The sequence below is a fragment of the Hesperophylax consimilis genome, chromosome 2 (assembly GCF_061612785.1).
Source record: "Hesperophylax consimilis isolate HC1 chromosome 2, BYU_Hcon_1.0, whole genome shotgun sequence".
NCBI lineage: Eukaryota > Metazoa > Arthropoda > Insecta > Trichoptera > Limnephilidae > Hesperophylax > Hesperophylax consimilis.
The window spans coordinates 960586-987805 of record NC_142837.1 but is presented as its reverse complement, the minus strand read 5'-3'; the positions used below and the strand labels follow the sequence as shown (position 1 = coordinate 987805).

The following is a 27220-nucleotide window of genomic DNA, read 5'->3' as shown; positions in this document are numbered from 1 at the left end:
TTTTTTCACGCGACGCGGCTGTCTGTCCGGTTGTCACAACCAGCGGCACAGAATGTTATAGAGTGCCCCTTCACTAGAATCGTTTTCCTAGTTTTATTTATTTACGCCCTACTGGGCTTTTACATTAATTTCTAATTATACAGTCATGTTAGTTGTAACAATGGAATATCTAATAAATTATGGTAAAATAAAAGGAGTTTTTTTACTAAGGAGTGGTATTCTCTTATATTTCAATAAAGTGTTTGTGAAGAGTTCGTTTCATTACTAATACTCCAGGGCAATTACCGATTCGCGATCGTAATTATTCCGGTAGTCCCAATTTTTTATATGTTTTATAAACTGGTCCCCTGATGTAAAATCTGAGTTTCCGACCTTGGCACACCTGTGCTCGCGCCGCCATTTTGAAAAAAACCGGCCGAAATCGCTCCAAAATCTAGTTTTTCCAAAATATCTCATTCCCAATGCAAATTTCGGCTAAATTAGCTAAACAATTAAAGTAGAACATAAAATTACTTACTACTTTTGTGTAAACAATTTTCTTCAATCTCTAATAGGTACCGAGGTAGAAAGTCGTAAAGGTGCGTATATTTTTGAAAAAAACAAGTTTTTTGCGCGACTAGCTTTTGTTTTTTGTAAATATCTCGTTTCCAGTACAATTTTGTGAAAAAATTATTGATACTAATTTTGTAGAAAATAAAATTTCATAAAATAAATAGGTATTTAATTTATGTGTTTTAACTCTAATATGTATCCAAGCTCTTATCCACCAAAACCAGTTAAATTACCCAACAACAAATTTTTGAAATTCGAAAGTTTTTTTTCCATAAAACAAAAACTCTACATCGAAAGTTTTTCTCCATAAAGACAATTAGACATATGTCACCTATAAAGTACCTAAAGTCATTCGAATATTAAAAAGAGTCATTAATCTTTTAAGTTTAGATTGTTAGATCATTTGTTGTAGATAGAATTGTGCAATTATCTCCCCAAGTTACTGCACTTACTTTCGTTGAAATGATTTTCAAATTTAAGGTAAAATTGAACCAATTTATAATAAATCTCTTGGCTAATATATACTTACGTTTCAGTTAAATATGGGAAAACAGAAGACAAAAGGAGTTTTATCCCGAACAAAATTACGGCACCAAGGAAAATGTTTAACGGAATGGAGAAGGTACTACTTAAATACACACATTTTTTTTTTTTTTTTTTTATAAAGAAAGACAAACATTCCCAGGTTACGAATAACCCAACAATGTTTGAAAATCTCCTACTACCACCACAGAAAGCCGAAAATGTTGCTTGTGTTGTGATGGAGGACTTAGCCAGCCGAGGAATCGAACACGCGACGCTCGGGTGAGACCCAAGCGCTATGCCCACTCAACCACTGACCGGTCTAAAATAGATCTTTGGGATACGTTTTTTACAGAACATAATTGTACAATGTCAGCTTAAATAATTTTATATATGTAGATATATACATATATACGCAGTCGATAAACTTCTGAGCATATTGAATTTGGAATATAAGAAGTAAATTAATTTTGATTTCCGGTGACATATTTTTATTTTTACCGAAATGCATTTTTTACACCAAATAAGCTCAGGAATTGTTGGTGAAAGTTTGTCGGGCATGTCTTAATACATCTCTAAATAATTAGGGAATAGAGACAGTATAAATAATTAACAATATTTCTCATTTTAGGAAAAATTCCGCAAGACTTCATCCAGATAATATTGCAAATAATAAAGAAAATACGAGTATTGTGTTAAACACTATACCGACACTCAACATGGTAATTTTTTCACAATTTCTGTAAATATAAAGTAAATAATATTAATTTTATATGATTAAATAAGTGCTCTAAAAAAATTAACAAAAACTGACATTATTTTTCAGTACGGACCAGAGATGAATGAACCTGAAAAGTTTTCACTATTTGCTGGCTCTAGTTCTTATGACACTAACGTGCATGCCGTTTCCAGCCTCTTATAGCTAGGTCTGACGCAGGCATGACGATTGTTGTCAACTGATATGTTCTCACAACAATAATTGTTGAAGAAAAATAAAATTAAGGAATGAAATTTAAAACACTTTACCTCTGTTTCAATTTTTGGCCTGGTTTTGGTGGATTAGAGCTTGGATACGTATTAGAATTAAAACACATAAATTATATACCTATTTATTTTATGAAATTTTATTTTCTACAAAATTAGTGTCAATAATTTTTACACAAAATTGTACTGGAAACGAGATATTTACAAAAAATCAAAGCTAGTCGCGCAAAAAACTTGTTTTTTTCAAAAATATACGCACCTTTACGACTTTCTACCTCGGTACCTATTAGAGATTGAAGAAAATTGCTTTCACAAAAGTTGTAGGTAATTTTATGTTTTACTTTAATTATCTTGCTAATTTAGCCAAAATTTGCATTGAGAATGAGATATTTTGGAAAAACTAGATTTTGGCGCGATTACAGCCGGTTTTTTTTTAAATGGTGGCGCGAGCACAGGTGCGCCATGGTCGGAAATTCAGATTATACATCATGGGATCAGTTTATAAAACATATAAAAAAAATTGGGACTACCGAAATAATTACGATCGCAACCCCCTTTTTGGCGCTATGTGTACTGGCCTATAATACGGAATCCCCAAATATATCGACAACATTCTCACATTTATAACCCAGATAACATGTAGGTACGTTTATCATCAACAAATCAATACAAAAACCGACCAATATCATATAACAACAAAGGCAAAGGCATATGGCAACAAAGAAAAAAAGAACAGGTATCCGCTAGTAAGCAAGGTGAAAAAAATCAAAGGCAGAATAAAGAACACAGAAAAAATGTGCAATTAATGCTTGTTTCTAGACTCAGCAATATACCACCTCTATCTATATTACAGCAGGTAATTTATACACTTGTATATACCCGTCTATACGTACTTATACGCTCGTGTGTATAATTCCAAAATTTGATTGAAAAGTGAATTAACATAATGTTTCTAATATTGTTTTTATTAAATCACGAAAATACTTAATATATCAATAATCCGATGCCGAAAGGACCGATTTCACCGGAGAAAAATTCTGAGCAAGTAATAACTGATTTAAACATATAATTTTATTATGAACGTATTGAAGTCGTAAAAAAATTTCAAATACATATTTCCCATACATATTGTTTTCAATTATATATCCGTAATAGAAATTTTAAACCGTTAAATATTTATGTTATAAACAGAAAGCCTACCTCAAACATTAACGAATTCTTAATGTATCATGAATCTATTTTAAATAACTGTACAGATGATACCCTTATCTTTGGTGATTTCAACATTGACATTCTTCAAAAAAATAATACATCTCTTAAATACATCAACACGCTAGACTCATACAACTGTTTCATATGTAACACATCCTATCCTACACGAGTAACAGATACCTCTACTTCTCTAATAGACCATATCATCTCAAACAGACAAAATATTTCCTCAACTACTGCAAATATAGATGCCTACCTAAGTGATCATAACATTTTGATATTAGATTACCAAAACAGCTTGAAACATCACACTAATAATAGAATACATTCTTTTTCAAACAACACCAAAACCGATAAAAACATGTTAAAAACATATGTAGAATCCCACAACTTTCCACACGAAACCACCAGTAATGCCAATGAAATCTGTAATAATTTTAATGAATACATCAAAACAGCAATAAAATCATCCCAACATAAATCTGAGTTACGCATAGGAGACCAACGGAGGGGTAATACTCCATGGTTTGATGCAAAATTAAATGCACTTATCAAACAGCGCAACAATGCGTTTAAAATCTGGAAAAAAATCAGCAAAGTGATATATTCACAGCACTGAGAAATAAAACAAGAAATCAAGTTACCAACTATAGAAGATATGCTAAAACCAAATACTACACGACTATATTTAAAGAAAACCTGCGTAATCCGCGACAGACATGGAAAATAATAAATGCAATTCTAACAAATAGCTCGACACCCCAGAAAGATGAAATTGAATGTCTTCTCATTAAGAATGAAGAAATAACATGCCCAACACAGATAGCTTCAACTTTTAACAACTTCTTTATATCAGTTGGGGAAAACTTAGCAGCTACAATTGCATCATATCCAGATGATTCTATCACTATAAACACGGATCAAAAAGCAATCCAGTCCTTATACATGGCCAAAACAAATAAAACAGAAGTTCTCAGTATCATCTCTCAACTAAAGTCTAATGCATCTCCAGGTTTAGATGGAATTACACCAGTGTACCTGAACTTTTGCAAAGATATATTAGCTGACCACCTTGTTTTTCTTATTAATCAATCCCTGAATAGTGGAATCTTCCCAGATCAACTAAAGATAGCAAAAATAATTCCGATTTACAAAGATGATTGCAAAAAAAATCCTTCTAATTACCGTCCTATATCCATCCTCTTTGTCGTCTCTAAAGTTTTTGAAAAGGTTATTAAGCTTAGGCTCACTAAATATCTCCTATCAAACAATTTACTCGCATCCCAACAGTATGGATTCAGAAACCAATCTAACACAAAATGTGCTGCCTTCGATTTTGTATACGCCCTCCAAAAGCATATAGACCAGGGTAAGCATGCTGCAGGCTTATTTATAGATTTTAAAAAGGCTTTCGATACGGTTGACCATGGGATACTACTAAAGAAGCTAGAACACCTAGGCATAGTAGGCACTCCCCTGAAGTTACTGTGTAGCTACCTCTCTAACCGACACTGTCAGACCTTTGTTGGAAAGGGGACAAGCAGCATGGGAACGATAAAATGTGGCGTGCCTCAGGGCTCCGTACTTGGACCATTACTATTTTTAATATATATAAATTATATTGCTAAATGGGGACTTAAGGGTACAATACAACTCTATGCAGATGATACAGTGATTCTTTATCACAATAATGATTTAAACGAACTTGAAAAGGAAATGGAAAGTGATGAAGCTTGCCTGGCAAACTGGCTGCGATTAGACAAACTTAGCCTAAACATAAAAAAAAACACATTACATACTGTTTGCAAATAAAAAAATGTATGTCTTAATATAAGTCTTGATAATAACCGCCTTGAAAGGGCTGATGTTACAAAATATCTTGGCCTTTTCATTGATTCACAACTCACATGGAATCACCAATTTAAACATGTTCTATCCAAAATTACTCATATAACTGGTGTTTTATATAGACTTCGCGGGTTACTTCCTCCCTCTCTATTAAAATCGATTTACCATGCTATGATTCACTCACATCTAATATATCTCGCCGGAATCTGGGGATTTGCTACAAAAAAAATGATTTCAGAAGTCCAAGTCGTCCAAAATAGAGCCCTGCGAAATATTTTCAGTTTACCTTGGGACACACATGTCAAAGACATCTACAGAAACACCCAAATACTTCATTTTAATACCATTCCCACTTTTGAAATAACGAAAACTATATTAAAAGTAATTCAACACTCGGCACATTCCAACACTACACTCTATTACAATTACGACGTACACCAACACAACACAAGAAATCACAACAAACTACATATACCAAAAATCAAATCAACAAAATATGGACTAAGATCCCTGGAATACATAGCTCACACAAAATATAATCAACTACCCAACGAGATCAAATGTGCAAGTCAATGTAAAAAGACCCAAACTAACATGCTCAAACTTCATCTTATTAATGACTATCTGAAATAATAATGTTGTGTATGTCCCATCATATGTCCATTTAATACATACAGCTATATGTTTCATGTAATGCGTATCATTCCCGCAATGAGTTTATTAACTCCTGGGAGTACAATGCTTTATATAATATACTATATTCTGTATTGTATACTTTTAATAAAAAAAAATTAAAAAAAAAAAAAAATTGACGTAAATAAAGTAAAAGTTTTGTTTACACAGGAAGAGAAGAAACCCGTTATTCTGGAAGGAAGGAGAATAGAAGACATATTTTTTCTTTAACTGTATTAAATAGAATTTCGCAGCACGACTCTTTTTATGATTGTAATTATCTAACTTAGAGATAGTTGAGCGTATACTTCGAGATGACAAGTTCTGGGAAGAAAAAATGCTTATTAAATTAACTAATTTTTAAATGGATTGCATTCTTGTCGAGCTTATCGATCCTGGAGTCACAAGGTCTATGAATGTTCGTGATCCTCCACATATCTTAGATATTGTATGTAAAGAACGTCAATTTGGAAATCGTCGTTTAGATTTCGACGAAATGCTATTTATTGAATAATTATTTTAGTTTTTTATATAAAATTATTTTTACTATTTCTAACTTATATTATAATAAATGATGGCCTTTATACAAAAAAAGTTGCATCTTATGCTTTTTACATTACATAATTATTTGTTTTATGTAACTTTTTGTAAACGATAATAATAAATATTGAAAATGACTGATATTTTATTTATCTTGTCAATATATTCAGATATAATTATGATCAGATATTATGAAAATGATTCGTGATTGAATACCGTATTGCTTTGACATCTGTCAAAGCAATACGGTAATACACGTACATGTAATACACGTACACAGCAATACACGTCGGTTACGAGTCATAAGTTACTGCCTACCGTCTAGCAGTATGTTTATAGAAATCTGATAAGAATCATAAAATCATGAGCTCCTTCTGCAATAGGTAACGTTTCTATCGAAATTTGCCTAAAACATGCACATTCAACTTAATATTACTATTCACATAGTTTGAAAGACGCCCATTATTAAGCATTTCATGTTCAAACCTTACTCATGGGTACCATCTAGTGGATTTCATCGCTGCTCTGACTTCGAACTGTTCGTGGTGTCGGGTGTTCCCCATTGCAACGTACTTCATTCCTCTGAACCCCGAAATATTATAATATTTAATTCGAGCGGAGCGCGTGTGAAACTAATTTGCTTCGCCCACTTAAATCGCGTTCACGCCCATAACTGATATTTTTTTAGGATCTTATTTCGTCTTAAAAGCGGCCAATTCTCCTCCGAGAAGTTTAAGGTCAGGTTGAGAGTGGCCGGGTTTATTTGTTGCTTTATTAAGACGTTTCTCGAAATCATTCATTGTTTCAGTTAAATTTTGGTTAATTGATTCGAATGACATATTAATTTATTTCGGTGGGTGGGTACGAATAAGTCACTGTCACTGATATATTGTATGTAGGATACAATATCATAAAATGGTGATTATTATTGGTTTTTACGTATTAATTTATTATGGGATCACGCACTCTTATTAAATTACATTATCAGTTAATTTCACACAATGTTAAGATGTTATTGTTATTAAATTAAGGACATATCCTACAGCAAACAAACGACAACACCCGCGCCTCAGACGGTGAATTTGTTCATTTTTATCATTGTATACGATAGACAGGTATTACCGGTTTGTAACCGAGGGTCCAAAGCGTCGGGTTACCTTGTCTTAACATTTGTAAAACCATCGCCATCGGTAGGAATTATTTTAGGTACTCGAAAATCGCTTCGATTATACTGTTTTACATGGTAATCTTATTGAAAAATATTTTTAATAAGATAACATATTGTTTATTTAGAAGAGCTTTAACTAGAAGCAGGCGATATTCTGGCTCAATATTCCTTCTCTGAAATCTTCAGTTAATTTTATCCTCTCCGTCTCTCCTTGTAAATCTTAGATCCATCGAGAATTCATTCACTACACGCACTCTCAAACAATTCTCAACGACTAAAACAAATAACAATTTGTGTATTTAATATTCATTAGAATTTATCAAAATTAAGTCATTGTTCAAGCGTAGAAATAACTGGTTCATCCTTCCATTTTCTATTAGTACTGATGCGAAATGATTTCATTACTACAGTTCGTTATTGATATTATTTTCCTTTTTCATAATTTTCACTAATGCAAATGAATACACTTTTTTACAAAAAAACTCCACACAGGAGGGCCTTTAATAACTTCCCTCAGGGCCTTTGCCATCTCTGGGGATGCTATGTGGAAGGTCCTTTTGAGGAAAAGTAGGAGTGAACATGGATCTTGAAGACAACTATGTTGTAGGAGAGAGAACACACAGCGGCCGGCAAATCGTTCCACAGCCGAGTAGGAGTCAAGAAGGAGTTCTTCTCCTTCAAGAAGGAGTCGTAGAAGCGAATTATTCTCATGTGACAAATGTCAACCGTTAACATATGTAGTGCCCTTGTTTGGCGTGTATCTCGATTAAGCACCGGTGCTGAAGGGATCGATGACGCCAGTTATAGTAATACTGGTAGAACAAAGAGGGCATACCTACCTGACGCCTAAAGATTGCAATCCGCTTGTTTGGCGTGTATCTCGATTATGCACCGGTGATTAAGGGATCGATGACGCTAGTTATACTAATACTGCTAGAACAAAGACAGCATACCTACCTGACGCCTAAAGATTGCAATCCGCTTGTTTGTATTTTGAACTACAAGTGGGATGTTAGTTATGGTTTTTGCCCTGACAGATAAATTAATTAGCAGTATTTCAACAACATGCAATTAATTCACACCTCGGGCGGGAAAGGTAGATCTACCCGTTCCGCGTTCCTTCGATTGTTGCTTAACGGCGGGAAGGCTAATTCTTCCTTTTGTAAATTGCAGAAAAGACGGAATTTTTTAATTTTTTTTTATTTTTATTTATTAGATACAAATAATTACATACATATTAAGGAAGCTTTGGCTGTCCAACTAGGAAATTTTCCCGTTTTAGGTTTTAGGTTTGAAGTAATTGAAGTTGAAGTTGAATTCTACCTATTAGTAAATAATTATCGAATCTTTATGAAAGTCTCCTTTTTATATTTATTTTCGTGTCTTTCGTTTACATCGGATGGTATTTTATTTAGATAATATATTTTGTTATTGCAATAATTCAATTCCTGGAATGAGGGTTTTTGTAACCGTGAGACCCGATTCAATTCAACTCACTCAACTCCTATGTGCAATCGAGTGAGAGATGTCGGGTGTATTTAAAGAATAATTTGCTCAATGACCCCCCAAAAATATACTGCAATAATAAAAAAAATGATTTAAAAAATACCAAATTAATGAAGTTTTAATGTTCGCTGTTTAATTCTTTTAATTCATTAAAATTATTGGCTTGGCGAGAAGTTTGCTGTTTATTCATGCCTTTTTTGAGAAATTAGAAGAAAAACAAAGAAAAGATTTTGGTAAATTATCAACTTGTTTCAAAATATATTATTTTCTTTTTTAAAGTTTAAATGAGATGCGCGGAAGAGCGTATTAGTTTAATAAACACATATTAAAAAATATTTGAGTTGTTATTGTTTTCTTACCTTAATAATATCGATAGCCTTTCTTCAGGACAAATGAACTCTCTCAATTTTGTATTTTGATATATTAAGCTCTCTTAAACTCGTTCCAGTAGATGGTTAAAGGAAGTAATAGACAATAATTAAAGAACTTTAGTTAGCGCAGTTGGTAGAGCATTGTCCCGGAAAGACAAGGGTCCTGGGTTCGTGTCCCAGATGTGACCGTTTCCTTTTCTGATTTTTCTGTTTCAGATTTTCGTTTAAAAAATCACTAATATTGTCTTCAATATTTAAATATTACAATTTGAGGTTTTACTCAATAAAAGTTATTCCGAAAAATAATAACTTTAGTTCATCACTTCTCAACTCACCAATTAACACTTGGAAAGTTCCTGCAGAAAATCTTTCAACTTCTATGATTGGGTGAACCCAAAATATTCTTTTCACTTTTTTCCTTCTTTTTAATAAGTAGCACATGACAACAAGAGCTTCATCGTCGTCCATTTCGCAAGATCGTCTACTGAAGAATGAGCAAATAAAATGTTTTGGTTGAATCGACAATTTTTGTTATTTGTTTTTGGGGTATTATGCCGTGTTGCGCTAACTCCTTCTTTAGCCAACGTTTCGGACAGCATTGCAGTGTCCATCATCAGGGCAGATGTCTTATTTTAAATAAGACATCTGCCCTGATGATGGACACTGCAATGCTGTCCAAAACGTTGGCTAAAGAAGGAGTTAGCGCAACACGGCATAATACCCCAAAAACAAATAACAAAAATACTTTTGGCCGTGAAAATCTTAAATCATATGAATCGACAATTATTTTTTTTTCGTAGAGTAGGATCCGATTTTAAAACGGATCCGTTTTTAAAACGGAGTTGTGAACAGGGCCGTAGGGCATCCTATTCTTAGAGGAAGCTACAAGCCAAAATTGTGTATATTCTTGGTACACCTTATATTATAGGTAATAGGCAATAAAATCGCTTGACAAACGGAATCTAGAAAAGTTTGATTTCAAACACAAATCTGGTTTTTATTTATTTTGTAAATAATTTTATAAGAAAGCAAAAAAGTTAATCAAGTGAAACTGTCACCGATAATCTTAGCTTTAATAATGGATGTTAAAGTTGTTTTCTAAACGCTTTCATACATTGCTACTGAAAAAATATTTTTTGTAGTAGCTTACATTTATATTTTTTATTGATTAATTTATTTTTTAATTTGTATTCTACTCAAGCGAAACGATAGGAAAACCTTCAATTTATCTAAATCATTTTTTTTTGGTATTCATAATGTACACCAATTCATTGTAAAGATTAATGAAAATAGTGATTTGGCATTAAGCTTCGCCTTAAAACGGAACCCGCCTCCGATTTGAAAACGGAAGTGGGAACCAGCCCAAAGGCGAAGCATATTGAAGCAAAGGCATATTGTGTGTGGGGTGTGGGGATATTTTAATACGTAAAGTATTTAGTACTTTTGTGAGTGGATTTATGTTTACGAAAAAAGGAACGTATTTTCTTTGTTTTCATTGCTTACTTTTTAAATCAACCGATAAACAGTACTGAGATTGGAATTAGTGATTTAAATCATTCAAAAGATAAGATTAAAATCATTCTAACTCTACACTTACTTGATGTAGAAGTTCTGCTATTTGTTGACGACTTAAAATATATAAAATTATACGAAATATATGATTGCCAAATTTTACAGACTGACTTAAAACAACTTCATCAATGGTGTGAACAAAATGCCTTATTTTTTAACATCAGAAATGTCAAGTAATACGATTTTCCAAAAGTCGTCACAATATCTTACATGAATATACATTAAATTAATACCAGTGTTACAAATTCGTAACTTGGGTGTAATATTTGATCAAAGCTTGACATTCATTTCACACATCAACTATATAACTAATAAGGCTTTAAATATGCTTGGCTTCCTTTGCAGAACTTTAAATGATTTTAAGTCCTTGGGAACCCTCTATATTTCATTAGTCAGAACTAAAGTGGAATATAATGAACTTATTTGTCCCCTTTATATAAAATTCATTCTAGCAATATAGAAAGAGTTCAGCACAATTGTTTTAGGTACGTAAATTTTAAGCTCAGAATTCGAATTGATCAGTTTGATAAATCAATTTCATCTAAAAACACTGTCTAACAGGAGAACTATGTCAGACTTGGTGGTGTTACACAGAGTAGTCATTAACAATTTAATTTACAGTCCTGCCATCATTGCCACTATTAAATTCCATGTGCCGACTGAGAATACAAGACAAAATATAACATTCTTCTTCAATACATACACAACCAACTATCAGACCTACTCACTGACCAATAGGATGCATGATTTGGGCAAAAAGTATGGGGGTACCATTGACATGTTTATTGACTTCATTTACAAAATTAAGCGTTATCTATTCCAGCACTTTGTTGAATCCTACCAATTATAGTAGTATTGGTAATATAGTTTTAGCGAGTTTTCTTATATGTAGTATTGTTCTAGTTTACTTTTATATTATTCGTTAATAATTTTTTGTATGATTTTCGACAGCTTAACAGATATATATTGTGTTTAAAAAATGCATGTAAAAGTCCGGCTGGGCATAAAACTAAAAAAAAAAATTATAACATGTCTAAAAAAGCACGTGGTTTTAAAAATAATTTGATCAGACCTTTCTCATCGCCAGCGATGTCATGTTTTATCATTTGTTACGATAGCTCAGATCAATTACCTTAAGCTAAAACCATTCATTCTACGTGCATTATCTTTTGCTTTTTACGTCTAAACGTTGAAATCCCTGCCAGTTCAGATTTATAAAAAAGGGTTAATTGAAGTTACTAATTTGCCGCACGGAGGATTACGGGAACTCAAATATATGCAGTTGATATATCGTTGCAGTCTCACAGCTATCCAATAACTCTCGATAGTTTTCTTCAGTTACAATCATAGCTAATGCTAATGAAAGGTAGTACCTACCGATTCATATTTAATGGAAATCATTTTACATTAATATGTATGTAAGAAACGAGCCTACCGATGATCATTTTCCTTATTTTTCAGTGTGCAAGGTATTTTCTAGCATATTTGAAATTGGCAAATGACTAATAAAATATTTTGTGCCAGCTGTGCACTAATACAATATGCTGTGGCTTAAGTTCACTATTCAGAATTGAAACGTTGCTTGAAATGGCTTTGGTGACCACATTTGAATAGCCAGGTAATTCTCCACCTTCCCCTACCCGAACATCTTCCCGTAGGGATCTTCAGCCTCACAGTATTCTCCAAATAGGAATGCCATAGTCTCACTGGCTCCAGACGGTTAGGAGCAGTTGGGGCTCGTGTACATTCATACTTCGGTGACCACATTTGAATAGCCAGGTAATTCTCCACCTTCCCCTACCCGAACATCTTCCCGTACCCCTATCTTCAGCCTCACAGTATTCTCCAAATAGGAATGCCATAGTCTCACTAGCTCCAGACGGTTAGGAGCAGTTGGGGCTCGTGTACATTCATACTTCGGTGACCACATTTGAATAGCCAGGTAATTCTCCACCTTCCCCTACCCGAACATCTTCCCGTACCCCTATCTTCAGCCTCACAGTATTCTCCAAATAGGAATGCCATAGTCTCACTGGCTCCAGACGGTTAGGAGCAGTTGGGGCTCGTGTACATTCATACTTCGGTGACCACATTTGAATAGCCAGGTAATTCTCCACCTTCCCCTACCCGAACATCTTCCCGTAGGGATCTTCAGCCTCACAGTATTCTCCAAATAGGAATGCCATAGTCTCACTAGCTCCAGACGGTTAGGAGCAGTTGGGGCTCGTGTACATTCATACTTCGGTGACCACATTTGAATAGCCAGGTAATTCTCCACCTTCCCCTACCCGAACATCTTCCCGTACCCCTATCTTCAGCCTCACAGTATTCTCCAAATAGGAATGCCATAGTCTCACTGGCTCCAGACGGTTAGGAGCAGTTGGAGCTCGTGTACATTCATACTTTTTTTTTTAATATTTTAAAAAAGTATGAATATTAGCACAGTCCAGTGGTAACCGTTCCCGTTGCAGTCCCACAGCCAATTTTTCTAATTTTAGGATCACCACCGTAGTTCTTTCTGAAATGTGTTTATTGTAAATCAAATGGGTAAGTTTAATGTCTGCAAAGATATATCCTCGCTGAAAAACATATTTGACTGATTTCAAATAACAACAAAAACACTTTCTCTGAGCATCCTAAAATATTTCGATAATTTCTCAAATGAGGTGCAATTTTTAAAAATTAATCTTCATCGGATATTTCACACAAAAATGTGAATGTAAATGGAAGCACTAATAATTAATAACAGTCCCCTAAAGGGGCGGCTCGTGACTTTCAGCGAGTTTTAGTGGTCATATTTAAATACTATACTTTCCAGGTGTTGTAGCTGATTATTATTTTTTCAAATTCGGTGTTGAAGCGGAACTATTTTTTGGTTCGGTAACCGCTTAACATTGTGAAGGTACCGAACCGCTTAACCTTGTGCTTAAAAAAGGTTGAGCGATGTTTTTAACAGCTTTGAAGCATATTCGTGTTTCCTTTCTCTTCCCCTTCCTAACGACATCTGATCATTTTCACGAACTAAATTAAAAATGCGATGGTTCATTTGTTTGACATTCAAATGTTGTTTTCCCAAGATTTAAAGAAACCGTATTTAACAAGGTTAGCTTATCCAGGGAGTAGTGCCGCTATTGGCTAGAAAGTCGTGACGTAGCTAGAAGCCATTTTCCACTGGGAAATTTGAATTTACTTCGAGTGGCGTCATTTGCAATTATTTATTTATAATGCATTATATTTTACTAATTATTTTATTTAATTAATGTTCGCAATAAAAGGAAAAGATCCAAGGAATATTAGCAGTATTACTTATGCATTGATAATGTAGAATCGAGGTGATTTATTAGCAAGTTGCAAATATTGTCTTTGAAGACAATCAAATTTTCAAATTGAAAGTCTCATTTAGCAACTATCGTGACAAAGGTGTGACAGGGAAAGTGTTAAAAAGAGTCGCGCATGTCATTAAAGACCACCGATCGGAATCGAAGCGTTGCGCGTTGTTTGAAATGGCTTAAGCCGCGTTTACACCAAAGAATTGTCGCGAAAAGCAGTAGTGTCAAGAATTAGGCATTATCTCCGAGAAGATGACGTCGATCCACTGAGTGGTGAGCTGAGGTGCGACGGGAGTGTCAAAAACTGCACTGAGAACGTGACAAACTACAGGAAAGCAGTACCTGTCCATGAAAAGCTAGCAGTTATTTTGGCTACTGGTGATTCGTACACAAGTCTCGGTTATTTGTTTAAAAAACTCTAAATCAGCAATTTCACTGTTTGTTATTGAAGTTTGTAAATTTGCGTGGAGGGGAAACAGTTCTCCGCTAGTTTCCTACAAATTGCTGGCGCAAAGTGCGCAGCAACAAATCTTCCACTTTTAGTTGTCAACTTTCTTTGATCTTTACCGACCAAAAATTAGTGGTAGATTTGTCTCTCCACAAGTGGAAGACAGAAAAAGTTGCTGTATTTTGTAGAAAAATCAACAATCTGCCGCAACTTGTGGAAAACTTAGTGGAAGACTTTGGTGTAAACGCACCTTTACAATTTATTTATAATACAACATAATTTTACAGAAATAAGCCAAATTTCCAAATGGTTTGCAACAACTATTGTTTTTCAAATAAATTCCAAACAAAAACCCCCAAGAAAATAAATTCCTCTTCTTAAATCTTTAGGGATGCGGTGCGGAGGTCTTTTTGAGAAGGTGAGGTTGTGAAAATTAGCCTCGAAATAAACCCACGTTATAAGAGGGAAGAAACACGAAAATCTTTCCACAACCGAACCGTTGAACACAAGAATGAGTCGTAGAAACGACCCGTTCTCATGGGATAATGTCAACCAAACCAATAATGTCTACAAAAGTCAATTGTTTTGGGGATCCAGATCAGAGGTGGCTACCAAATTCAACATTGGTTAAAAGTATGTAAAGGTGATTTATTCAAAATGTACAAAAACACATGTGAGCGGCGTGGTGGCGTGTTTCCCGACTGTGCACCGGTGCCGAAGGGATAGATGATACCAGTTCCTCGGAGCCTCTTCCATTGAAATACATATATAACAGGGACAGCACTTCCAACTTACGCCTGTGATCTAGAAATCGCACTCCGTTTGGTAAAATATCTATCTATCAGACGGACCGCCTCACTATGGTCCCCTTTGAGGAAACTAGCTAGACAAAAAGATTTCAACGATGTTTTTATTTATGTTTAAAAATAGTCTCACAACATTGAAAAATGTCCATAGTATTAAGTTCACATAGATAAAAAATTTAAAACAATACGCGCGATACGTGGCAACGTTGTAAACACGACACTTTGGATGTGCCAATTGTTCGCCCAGCGGTCGGTCGCTTTCGGGTGTGCACCCTGTTCGATCGTTTGTGTTGTTATTTGAAATCAGAGAGAAATTACGCAAAATAAAAATTGAAGTCTATGGTATGTTCTTTCAAATTAATTTAATTATTTTATAATTTGCCTATTCAACATTACTTTAATTATTAATTAAAAATCGTGAAAAAAATATCATTATTTACAATTATTTGCCAAAGTTTAATTAAACTTTCAAAATCGTGTACCGATTTGTACCACCAAACGAAACTAGTTTCATATAAAACAATTCTTTATGTATAATATCTTATAAAATTTGTTTGCTCAAACTTGCTCTTTTGTCATTTACAGAGCCTGTACCTACAATCTATCGTTTGGATATTTTGGAGATTCTAGAAGTAAAGGGCACCTCAAAGTTGAATTGTGCTGCAATAAGGCAGTGTGTTTATGAACATATAAAATATGTATTGAAGAAAAACAGTTTTAAAGGTCTCGAGGATAGTTTACTTAAGAAAAAATCGCTTCGGTTCTATTAATATTTCATAGAAAATGGTTTGGTTTTTATAGAAGTACTTTAAAATTGATGTTTAAAAACGCAAAATGGCTTAACACAGATTTTATTCTTCATGTAGTGACGCGTTACGAAGGACTACGTGGTATACCAGAAAAAGAATTTGGTTAATGCTCGTCAAAAACCAAAACAAGAAAAAATAAATGTCTTCTGAACTTTCGAAGTCCACAAGAACTATCTCATGCTACTCAAATCAGCTTGAGATGACATGGAAAACGGGATGCTGACAAAATATCAACAAAATATTCCGAATCGATAATAAACTTCGGTTCCAGCGAAGAAAATACAGAAGTCTGTTAACAAAGCCACTGTTGGAACATTAGCATTCAATAAGAGTGATAATAGCGACTCGGTTAGTAGTTCATTAACAAAAAATGTCATTCGGTTTTGTTCTTATGTTATGTTAAAAAAATATTTTTAACTAATAACTTTAAATAAGTACTTCGTTATAACGTAACCGAACCATTATACCATACGTATTTTATTAGTAATTAATTTTGTTTTAAAAATTCCGTAACAATGGCTAAAATAAATGTATATTTTTTAAAGTATTTTTTTTATTACATTGTGACCCCTTTGCGTCAAATGCCATGAAAAAATATTTTTGTCTAGCTAGATCGGGATTTGGGACCACTGTGCGCCTGTTTCTGCACCGAGTCAAGGGCTTGGCTCATAAGTGCATGGAAAGATATACCTACCTTAAATTTTCTTTAATATTTTTTTTATGTTTATTTTTCGGAATAACTTTATTGAGTAAAACCTCAAATTGTAATATTTAAATATTAAAGACAATATTAGTGATTTCTAAACGAAAATATGAAACAGAAAAATCAGAAAAGAAAACGGTCACATCTGGGACTCAAACCCAGAACCCTTGTCTTTCCGGGACAGTGCTCTACCAACTGAGCTAATGGGTCCCATTAAGGCCGGAAAGACAAGGGTCCTGGGTTCGAGTCCCAGATGTGACCGTTTACTTTTCTGATTTTTCTGTTTCAGATTTTCGTTTAAATCACTAATATTGTCTCAATATTTATTTTTTTTTATGTTTTTATTTAATTATAAAAAATTACATTTTTATATCTAGTATAAATCTGTATTAACTAGTAACACTTTATTTCTACGACATTTAGGAATCACTTTACACAACATCTAAAACTTATTCTTTATACCATTTACGAGTAGGTATAACCCACGAAAAGCAGAAAGGCTTTTAGCTTTGAATGTCTAAAATCTCCGCAATTTCTCGTGGGGTAGCCATGAATAAAAGCTGACGTGTATGTATATGTATGTGTACTCAGAGTTATGTGTTAGTTTTGTGGTTGAGAATTCTAGTGTACCTGAAAATGGGGTGGAATTACATGATATTATTTATTGAAAAAGTATTTGAGTTTCTGTTTCACTTGATCAAGCCATGTCTTCTTCGGGCGTCCTCAACGTCTTCTACCCATTTCCTTTCACATTCTCCTCACACCCCTTCCTTTTCATGTTTCCCTCTACTTATTCTACCTTTTATTGCTGTACACCATATTTTTAATGTTAAAAAATGCATTATATCAACTTCAATTCCACTCTTATGTACAAACATAAGTGTGAGGAAATTAACGTCTTTGTGAAAAGTGATCGAGATCTTTTCATACACCAACCTGACTCACTACATCACGAGCTTGTGAGCGGCCCGACGGGAGTTTTTAATAAAAGTGCCTGCATGAGCCAACCTTGTTAAATACATTTTCTACGAACGTGGGCCATAACCATTATTAGCTTAAAATAAACAAATAATAATAATAAATGAATAAAAATATATTTCCGGAAGCTATAGAACATATTATATCGGGATGTTTTATATTAGCACCGTCCGAGTATACATTTAGGCACAATCAAGTTTTAAAAATAATTCACCAAAATTTGGTAATTAAGCATAACTTGATTGACTGCCGTAATATAGTACCATATTATGAATACGAACAAATTCATTTTTAGAAAACGAATTTTATAAAATATATTATGATAAAACTATACTAACAGACCGAACGATTAGTCATAATAGACCCGATATAGTTTACATGACAAAATTAAAAAAAATAACTTATATCATTGATGTCGCTATTCCAAATTCCTGTAATATTCAAAAATCTGTTTGAAAAAATAAGAAAATACACAGATTTAGGAAATGAAATAAAAAGAATTTGGCATTCTCAGACTATAAAAATATTACCATTCGTTATTTCGGCTACTGGCATTATACCTAGCTCTCTCATTCAAAATTTAGGCGTATTAGATCTATCCAAAAATTTATATATAAAGATGCAAAAGTCGGTCATTTTGAATACATGTAGGATAACAAAAGATTTTTAAAATATTTATGTTGAGAGATCAGTAGGATTTATAGGCCCTGTTAGAAGTTCTACCGAGCCGAACCCTCTGATATGAAAGTATCTGGAGTCGGTGAATTATTTTCCCTTTCGATCTCTGGTGAGTTGATGTGTTGTTCTTGCATTGTTTGGTATTTATTTTGCTTATATAATGCACTTACATAATGTTGATTGACTAGATCAGGGCTGTCCAAACCACGGCCCGCGGGCCGCATGCGGCCCGCGGTTTAGATTATTGCGGCCCATTGAACCTTTTTTTAACCGACTTCAAAAAAAAGTCCGGAAACAGGAATTGATTTTTTTAAGCTCCTCGCTGAACGTTTCCCGAAACTGACGAATTTCGGGCAAAAAATGGGCTCGATGATGGGCAGTACCTACCTTTGTGAAAGTGCATATTCAACAATGAAGTTTATTAAATCGAAATACAGGTCTTCATTGACAGATACTTCACTTAAACATGCACTGCGCCTAGCTACCACTAGTATTGAGGTTGATGTTGACAGAATTGTAAAAGACAAATTAATGAAAAAGTAGATAATAAAATAACGATATTACGTATTATTACCAGTATTTTATTTTTATAAATATTTTGCGGCCCACCAATGTATTTAGTCTTTTTTATTGGCCCTGGGTCCCATCTAGTTTGGACACCCCTGGACTAGATGATCATTTGTGGAAAAGTGTGAGGAAGGGTTTAGTTTTTCCTATGGGGAAGATTTAACCCGGACAACAAGATCGGAAGTTTAAAAAAAAAAAAAATCTCAAGAGGAATGTCAGGTAGTGTAAGAGAGACAGAGTAACTAAACAATGGTTGATTGGCTGTTTTGATCCTATAATCAAAACTTTCTACGTCAATGGCGACATTTGTTTCCATTCAAATATATTTGGAAGGCATTTCTATTTGAAGGTGTGTGTGTACAGTACAATGTGAAAATCTTATGGTCATTCTTTCCTAAAGGTTTAAATTTCCAAAAATGTTTTTTTCCCATGAATATTAAAATACATTATTGACTTGATATGTCAACGGAACATAATTGCTCCGTTCTTCCTTCGGGAGGTCTAGCACAGTGAAATCGATAACATTACAATTTCGGATCGGTAGGCGTAACTACCGATGATTTTATACCGATCCATAAAGCCCTACATCAATACGATATTGACGAAGTCCGTCATTAATGATCAGTTAGCGATGTAGCGATGAGCATTGTCAAAATATGATTCCGATAGTCGGAGGACAAAAGCGGCTGCTTTTAGCGAGGTCTCCATAAGCTGTCAATATGCGCGACTTTTTGGATAATGTCGTTCGTTATGCAAAATAACCCTTAAGTTGAAACAAATTGTATTCACGATCCATGGACGATCTAAATCCTTTTAGTAAGACAAGGATAGATCGCTGTTAAGATTTTGGGATGCGGGGGATTAACTCATAGTATCTTAAATAATAAAATGTAGGCTTTAGTAATCCTTTTAAAAAGATAAAGATAGATCACTCTTGAGATTTAAGGATTCGGGGGGTTAACTCAAAACTTTTAAATTCTAAATATTTTTTGTGAAAGATAAACGTTACCAGAGCTTCTATTAATTGATTACAACAATTATCAATCGTTTTAAACATTTCTAATATTTTATTCCTTCAATTTATTTTAAAACTGTCCTGGAAATTATTGATTCAACCTTTTTAAAGCTATATTTCATACTTATATTTTCCTTTTTTTCTAATATTTTTTTAAAATTATAAACTATGTTTATAAGACAAGTTTTTTTATGCATAGCAGAGAGGATAACAAACTATTATAGGCAATAATTACTCGCCTAAAATATCCATGCAAATTGAAAATATATCCCGACAAAAAATAAATGCCGCTGACGGGAATTGAATCCGCACCCTTTGATGTCTGGTCAGTTGCTCTGGACCACTGAGCTACGTCGGCTTATTCCCAATCTACCAAATTAAATATATAATATTACTTAAATCAAAAATTACCGCATATTTTATTTTTTCACCTGCAAACAACCAACTTAGTGCTGAATTTACAGTAACACTTTGGAAGTTTCAACAATCTGTAACTATTTGTATCATACTGAAAACTGACGAGCGTTAATTAATCTCTTTTATCCACTTGAGCCTGTTTTGTTTTCTTTCGTAAACCAGATGAATAGTTCGATTTTCGTACGCAACAGTTGATTTTTTTCTATTAAACATTAAAAATCAAACGCAAATAACATTTGACATGTGTCACTTACCTCAATTGGTATCATCACGAACGTCACTATGAGATCAGCGATGGCCAAATGCAATATCATCAAGTCAATCCTCGACTTCCTCCGCCTGGACTTGTACAACTTAATGAACACTGTTAGGTTACCAACTGCTGCTATTACAAATCGTATACAATACACAATCACAACCGACAGAGAATTGTAGTTGAACTGAGGTATAATGGAGATGATGTTCAGAGGCACGAACCCTCCACCATTTTTTACTACGTCGTTGATAAGAGTTTCTCCTCTCTTTATGCCCTCTGTATTCGGGTACAAGGTAAACAAGGATGAGGAATTCGTTTCTAGGGATATGTTATATATTTGGTTATCCATGCTTGTAAATATACTCAAACTTCACGTGCAGCAAATTTTCAATAAATAAGCGTTGAAAACATTGCACGGACACCGCTTTTAAATGAGTTGTTTTTATCCCATAGAACAAATATATTTATGACATATTTGGTCAATTACACAAAAGGTGTTTAGTAGGGATTGAACACTTCACAACCCATATCAATTAATGTCAACACCTTCACAACATAAAAGCTTTTTAGAAAAGTTTATTGACATCATTATTGTTAAAATATAGTTTACGTATCGCTAACTATTATAATAAAACTACTTTTACTAGTTTAAATGATAACTGTTAATGTTAAGTTTTTAAAACTCCGATATTTTAATTTATACTTAAGTTTATTAAGAGAAAAACACTTTTTATAATAATGTCTTTGAAACACTTTAAACTTTCACAAATTTTACTGATTTTACACATATAGTTTACGTATCGCTAATTATTATAATAAAACTACTTTTACTAGTTTAAATGATAACTGTTAATGTAAAGTTTTTAAAACTCCGATATTTTAATTTATACTTAAGTTTATTAAGAGAAAAACACTTTTTATAATAATGTCTTTGAAACACTTTAAACTTTCACAAATTTTACCGATTTTACACATATAGTTTACGTATCGCTAATTATTATAATAAAACTACTTTTACTAGTTTAAATGATAACTGTTAATGTAATTTTTTTAAAACACCGATATTTTAATTTATACTTAAGTTTATTAGGAGAAAAATACGTTATAATAATAACTTTGGAACACTTAGAAATTTCACAAAAAACTACTTAAAATGTGTAAAATATCACTTTTCAAATACCTTTTCATTTGTCGAACCGCACCAATTTTAATTTTATTTTTTTTCTAAAGTTTTCATGATCATAAAATAAATTTGCGTAACTTAAAAATATATATTTTAATTTACTTTATCTTGGGTACTAAAGTTTCGCTCTTTTTGTCGTAACGGAAAGTTTCGAGATGCGCGGACCTGTGTAACGGTGACAACGGTGTCCACATAGAGAAGTTTTCACGGCAACTGGCGTCTGGCAGCTTCGTAGAGTTTTCCAGAATTGCTTGAGAGTATTTTAGCGCACGCGCAAATCATTTCAAATCTCGATAGTTTTACTGGCCGCCGATATAGGGAGGGTTGTATACATTAAGGCTCTTTTTACTACTATTTTTTACCGTGTTGGCACGTACTTCTTGCTTCATTCAGAATCATATATAGTTTCATACATAAACTTTATGTTATCCTGATTCATTACATGGCCCGACTCGAGTAAATGAAATGAAACTTGATCATGCCATGTCTTCCGAGGTCCGAGTCTGAATGCTACCGCCAAGAATCGAACCCTGCTTAATGCGTGCAAGCCAATTATTCTGACCATTTCACAACACCATCTTTTCTATCACCTTTTATAAACAATTGCGGGATATATTTGACCGGTCAGTGGTTGAGTGGGCATAGCGCTTGGGTATCACCCGAGCGTCGCGTGTTCGATTCCTCGGCTGGCTAAGTCCTCCACCACAACACAAGCAACATTTTCGGCTTTCTGTGGTGGTAGTAGGAGATTTTCAAACATTGTTGGGTTATATTCGTAACCTGGGAATGTTTGTCTTTCTTTTAAAAAAAAAAAAATTTTTTAATTTTTTTTAAAATATTCATTATTATATATATAAATCTACTGAAAATATAATTAGAATAAGAATTAAACTGAGAATAAATTAATACATGAAAAATGACGGGATATTATATTTATGGGAATTGTGAAGTTGGAAGTATTTATAAAATATTTGCCTCATGATAATAGGATTGCCTCCTTACAAAAATAAAAAAATTCAATTTTGTTTAAAACAATTTTAAGATATTTTTTGTTGACAAATTAGAGTGTATGCCGCCGTTCTTAAAATAGTCGGTGGTGTAATGATCAGCGCAGTTGCCTTCCAAGCAGTTGATGGGGATTTGATTCCCAGCCGTGGAATAGTCGGTGGTGTAATGGTGAATGCAGTTGCCTTCCAAGCAGTTGATGGGGATTTAATTCCAAGTCGTGGAATTTTCTTCCTAAATTATTTTTACTTTCATTAAAAGAGTATATTTTTAAAATTTTATCGTTATTTTTCTCGTGTCGATTACATATATGTTTACGATATTTTTCCTAGGTGTTAATATATTTTATAGGTTATTGTACTTAATAAATAATATTTTTTTAAATTACCAATTTCTTAAATTATTATTTTTATTAGAATTATCTCAAACGGCGTGGGGCGTGGAACACGGTAGGTATATAAGCAATATAATGTAAAAAACAGTGGGTATGCATCGCCAAGGAATTAAGGAATCCATGACAATTACTAAGTCAGTGAAAATCCTTCTATTATACAATTTAAGTATATTGTTTTCTATTAAAAGAGTATTGTAGTTCCACTAAAGTGAAATTTTCTTGGGGATAATACGATTTACTTACCTACCTACTTATTACGTAACATTTTCATTTTAATAAGCATAACTTGCTACTACAACATTACATTTTATTCAAAGTGCATGTACAAGTATATCTTATTTTGTTATTCGGCCTATATCGTGACTGCATACGTGCGTACTTCTTCGACGACACGGCTTCATATTTAAAGTGTTTGCATTGCAGATTTCCACTTAAGACACCTGCAGATATAAGTGTATCAATTTTTGCTATACCTATGGCAGTACATCCTCTCTGCGTACAACTTAGTTAAATTATACGTAAATGTATATAACCTATTTCCCTAAGCGGACTGTGTGTATAAGTATGGTGTATTTTGTTATTCAACCCCTATATCCTCGCTGCATACTCTTTCTAGTATATATATAATACACCATACTATACACACAGTCCGCTTAGGGAAATAGGTTATATACATATAAATATTCGTAAAATTCAATTTATTTACAAAACATTTGTATTATATTTTGTCAGTTTTATGCAAGTAACTAAACATTAATTACATTTTTGTCAAATGTACTTTCATTTTATGTCAAAAAGTGGGGTTTATCGGTTATTCCAATATTTAAATTGATTTATTAGCCTATATTTCGTAAGAACCTGGTAAACCTCTTTCTGCAAATTCCTTAAGTAAAAGTATTGTGTTTTTTTTTAATTCTCCGGAGTTTATTTAAAATATTTTTAACTTATTTCTGAAATGGTGTTTCTTTTTCCTACATCTTCAAAATGAAGTTATATTTAGAAAATTTACTTTATACCTTTATACTTCGGTAAAATTCAGAAATTCGGCGAGAAATTATTAATATTTCGCAGCCTATTGTACTATATGAACTTATTATGTCAGTTTCTCACACTCAGATTTTCACACTCACGATTTCTTATGAATTGTATAAAACATTCACCACGTTTAATCGCTAGGCTATAAGTATTTATTCCTGCGCATTAATTAGCTGTCAGTTAACCTTCGGCATGCCAGGATGAAAAACAAAATTTTGGGTACTGCGAAGGGTGACTGTGCAACCCCGCACATGTTATCGCGTTAATGCTATTTTCTAATTTATTAAAAAAATATATTAAGTACATTTTTTTTAATTCTTCTCTTTTCCTTCTTCATTCAATGTGTTTTCATGAAATAATTATCATAATATGGTTAATTTCACTAAAAAACTTGATCATTCACAAACGAACGTGAACGACCGTTTGGGTTACTGACTACAGACACTGACTTACTTTACTCAGTAATTTGGTACCAGCGGCAGCCTGGCGAGGACCCGTCGGCCGACAGAGCGTTTGGTAACACGGTGGTTACAAAATAACCAAAAGGAAATAAAGATAAAATAAAAACAGCTTTCATGAAATTTTTATTTGGTGCCAAATTTTTGTATGAAAAATGTTACATTTATGGGAAAATAATTATTACTATCCACACATTTCATATTAAAAAAAACAGTTATAAAATTATAATACAATGTAAAGCAATTATGTGACTAAATACAATTTTATGTGTATTTTAACAATTACATTTTATGTGATTACCGCACAAGAGTCCCAACTGCTCCTTACCGTCTGAAGCCAGTGAGACTGTGGTTGTGGACAATTGGGGTATGTAATGAGGCTGAACATAGTGAGGAGAGGAAGGAGATGGAGAGGCGAATGGTGGGCAGCTTCCTGACTATTCAGATTTGGTCACCAAACGTTTCAATTCTGAAATTATCTTTCACTCTGGAAAGTGCCTCAAATATTCATATTCAAATCAGAATATGTATTTTTGATTTTTTTTTATTTCAATAATCTCATAGTTAAATAAGAAAGATCCTCTCGAAATTATTTCAACATCCATTCACTATCACTTTATTCGAGAATTTTTCTTAGTTCTTCATCAGTTAGATCCATTTTCGTCATCATTGACATCAGAAAAATCACAAGAACGCAATGATTTTTCATGTAAGCAGCACTTGTTCGAAGTATTTTTTTTATCGCCCGCAACAATGTTTTGAATCGTACTTGGATTTTAAATCCCAATATCAGATGGTTAAGCCAGCCCGTGACCGTTAACCAATGTTATGTCCTTCCCCGCTCATGTACATAGCCTTGGTATCAGCGTGAGCAAGTGAGATGGCAGAAAAGAGTCACAATGGATGAGACGTGCCCATAAGAGAACTAACTACGGAGGAAGGAAGAGTTCCTCCGTGGAACTAACTAATGCGCGTGTGATATGGAGCATTTTTCTATATTTTATTCTGCAGTGAGTGTTGTTCCAGCGAACAAGAAATAGTATTTAGGTATGACACCTACATATTAACAACATATATTTTTATGCTTTAATCTACTACTTTATTTTATTTTTTTAATGATAGATTAGGTGTACATAGGTTTTTTAATGATAATAAAAAATACAAGATCTCTTAAGTCTCTTTTTTAAATTTAAACATGGAGGATAGTAAATTTAGAAATTACCCCTGTTAGTAGCGGGAGGGTTAAGCTATCACTTCGATTACCACCTAATCGCTTGGTTTGATAAAAATTCTACCTGTGTGAACGCTTGTCACATGTTGTTATACTCACTACCATAGTAAGATTAAATAGACATAAGAAAATAAATAAATGGAAAGAACGTTAAATATTCTATTTGTCTCTCACGAATATTTTATGTTAACGTAGCAACAGCCAGCGTTGCACATATTTACATGAAGCTTTAAATACACTTTCAATAATGTATTTTCATCTAACGCACTTTGGTTTCCAGTTAATTTCGGATTTAAAAATAATTTAACTTTTTATTTATCCCTGTAATCTAAGGTTGTGGGGAGGAGAAGGTGATGGGGGAGAGCAATAATTAGTGGCCACAAATCAATTGAATTGAATAGGATTAAAAATATGGCTGGGTTTGGACTTTTCGGCATCTGCCATGCTTTATTTTCCCTGTATCCGTTAAAAGGATGGAAATATTTCAATATTGCTAAATATTCCCAGAATTTATTACAGATCTGTTGTTTAAGATTATATTTAAAATACTCAATTTTGTTAAAAAAAAATCTTTTTTCAAAAGATTTTCCTGAAAACGCGTGTCTATCCGAATGGACTGAAAGTTACGGGAAACCTTAAAATTTTGCTCTTGCGGCAAAACAGATCTGAAGAAAGAGAACCTATTTTACTTGGTAGGTGGATTTAAATACGAGTATTATATATTATTGTGCGCTGTACATAATTGACACTATTACAAACTGTACACTGTTTTGCCCGAGACTTTACTGGATATATGTAAAAAAACAATATTTAACGATCTGAGGCAGTGTATTATCTTATTTGTCGGCATTTATGAAGAATACATTATATTATTAAAGTCATAAAAAGCTTATTTATATCTCAGGTAAGGATTATAAAAACATCAATGTTTACCTTAACAATGTATCCATGTGGTTGAAAA

At 33.4% G+C, this 27220-nt stretch overlaps 1 protein-coding gene across 1 annotated transcript in view; it reads right to left on the bottom strand.

The window, feature by feature from the left end:
• The window catches only part of LOC149425613 (adipokinetic hormone/corazonin-related peptide receptor variant I-like), a 326305-nt gene that overhangs the window by 274807 nt on the left and 24278 nt on the right, over window positions 1-27220 (bottom strand). Inside the window, exon 2 of the mRNA XM_089645792.1 lies at window positions 20952-21229. Coding sequence (XP_089501918.1) covers window positions 20952-21229 — 278 coding nt within the window. The remainder of the gene's footprint in view (window positions 1-20951; window positions 21230-27220) is intronic.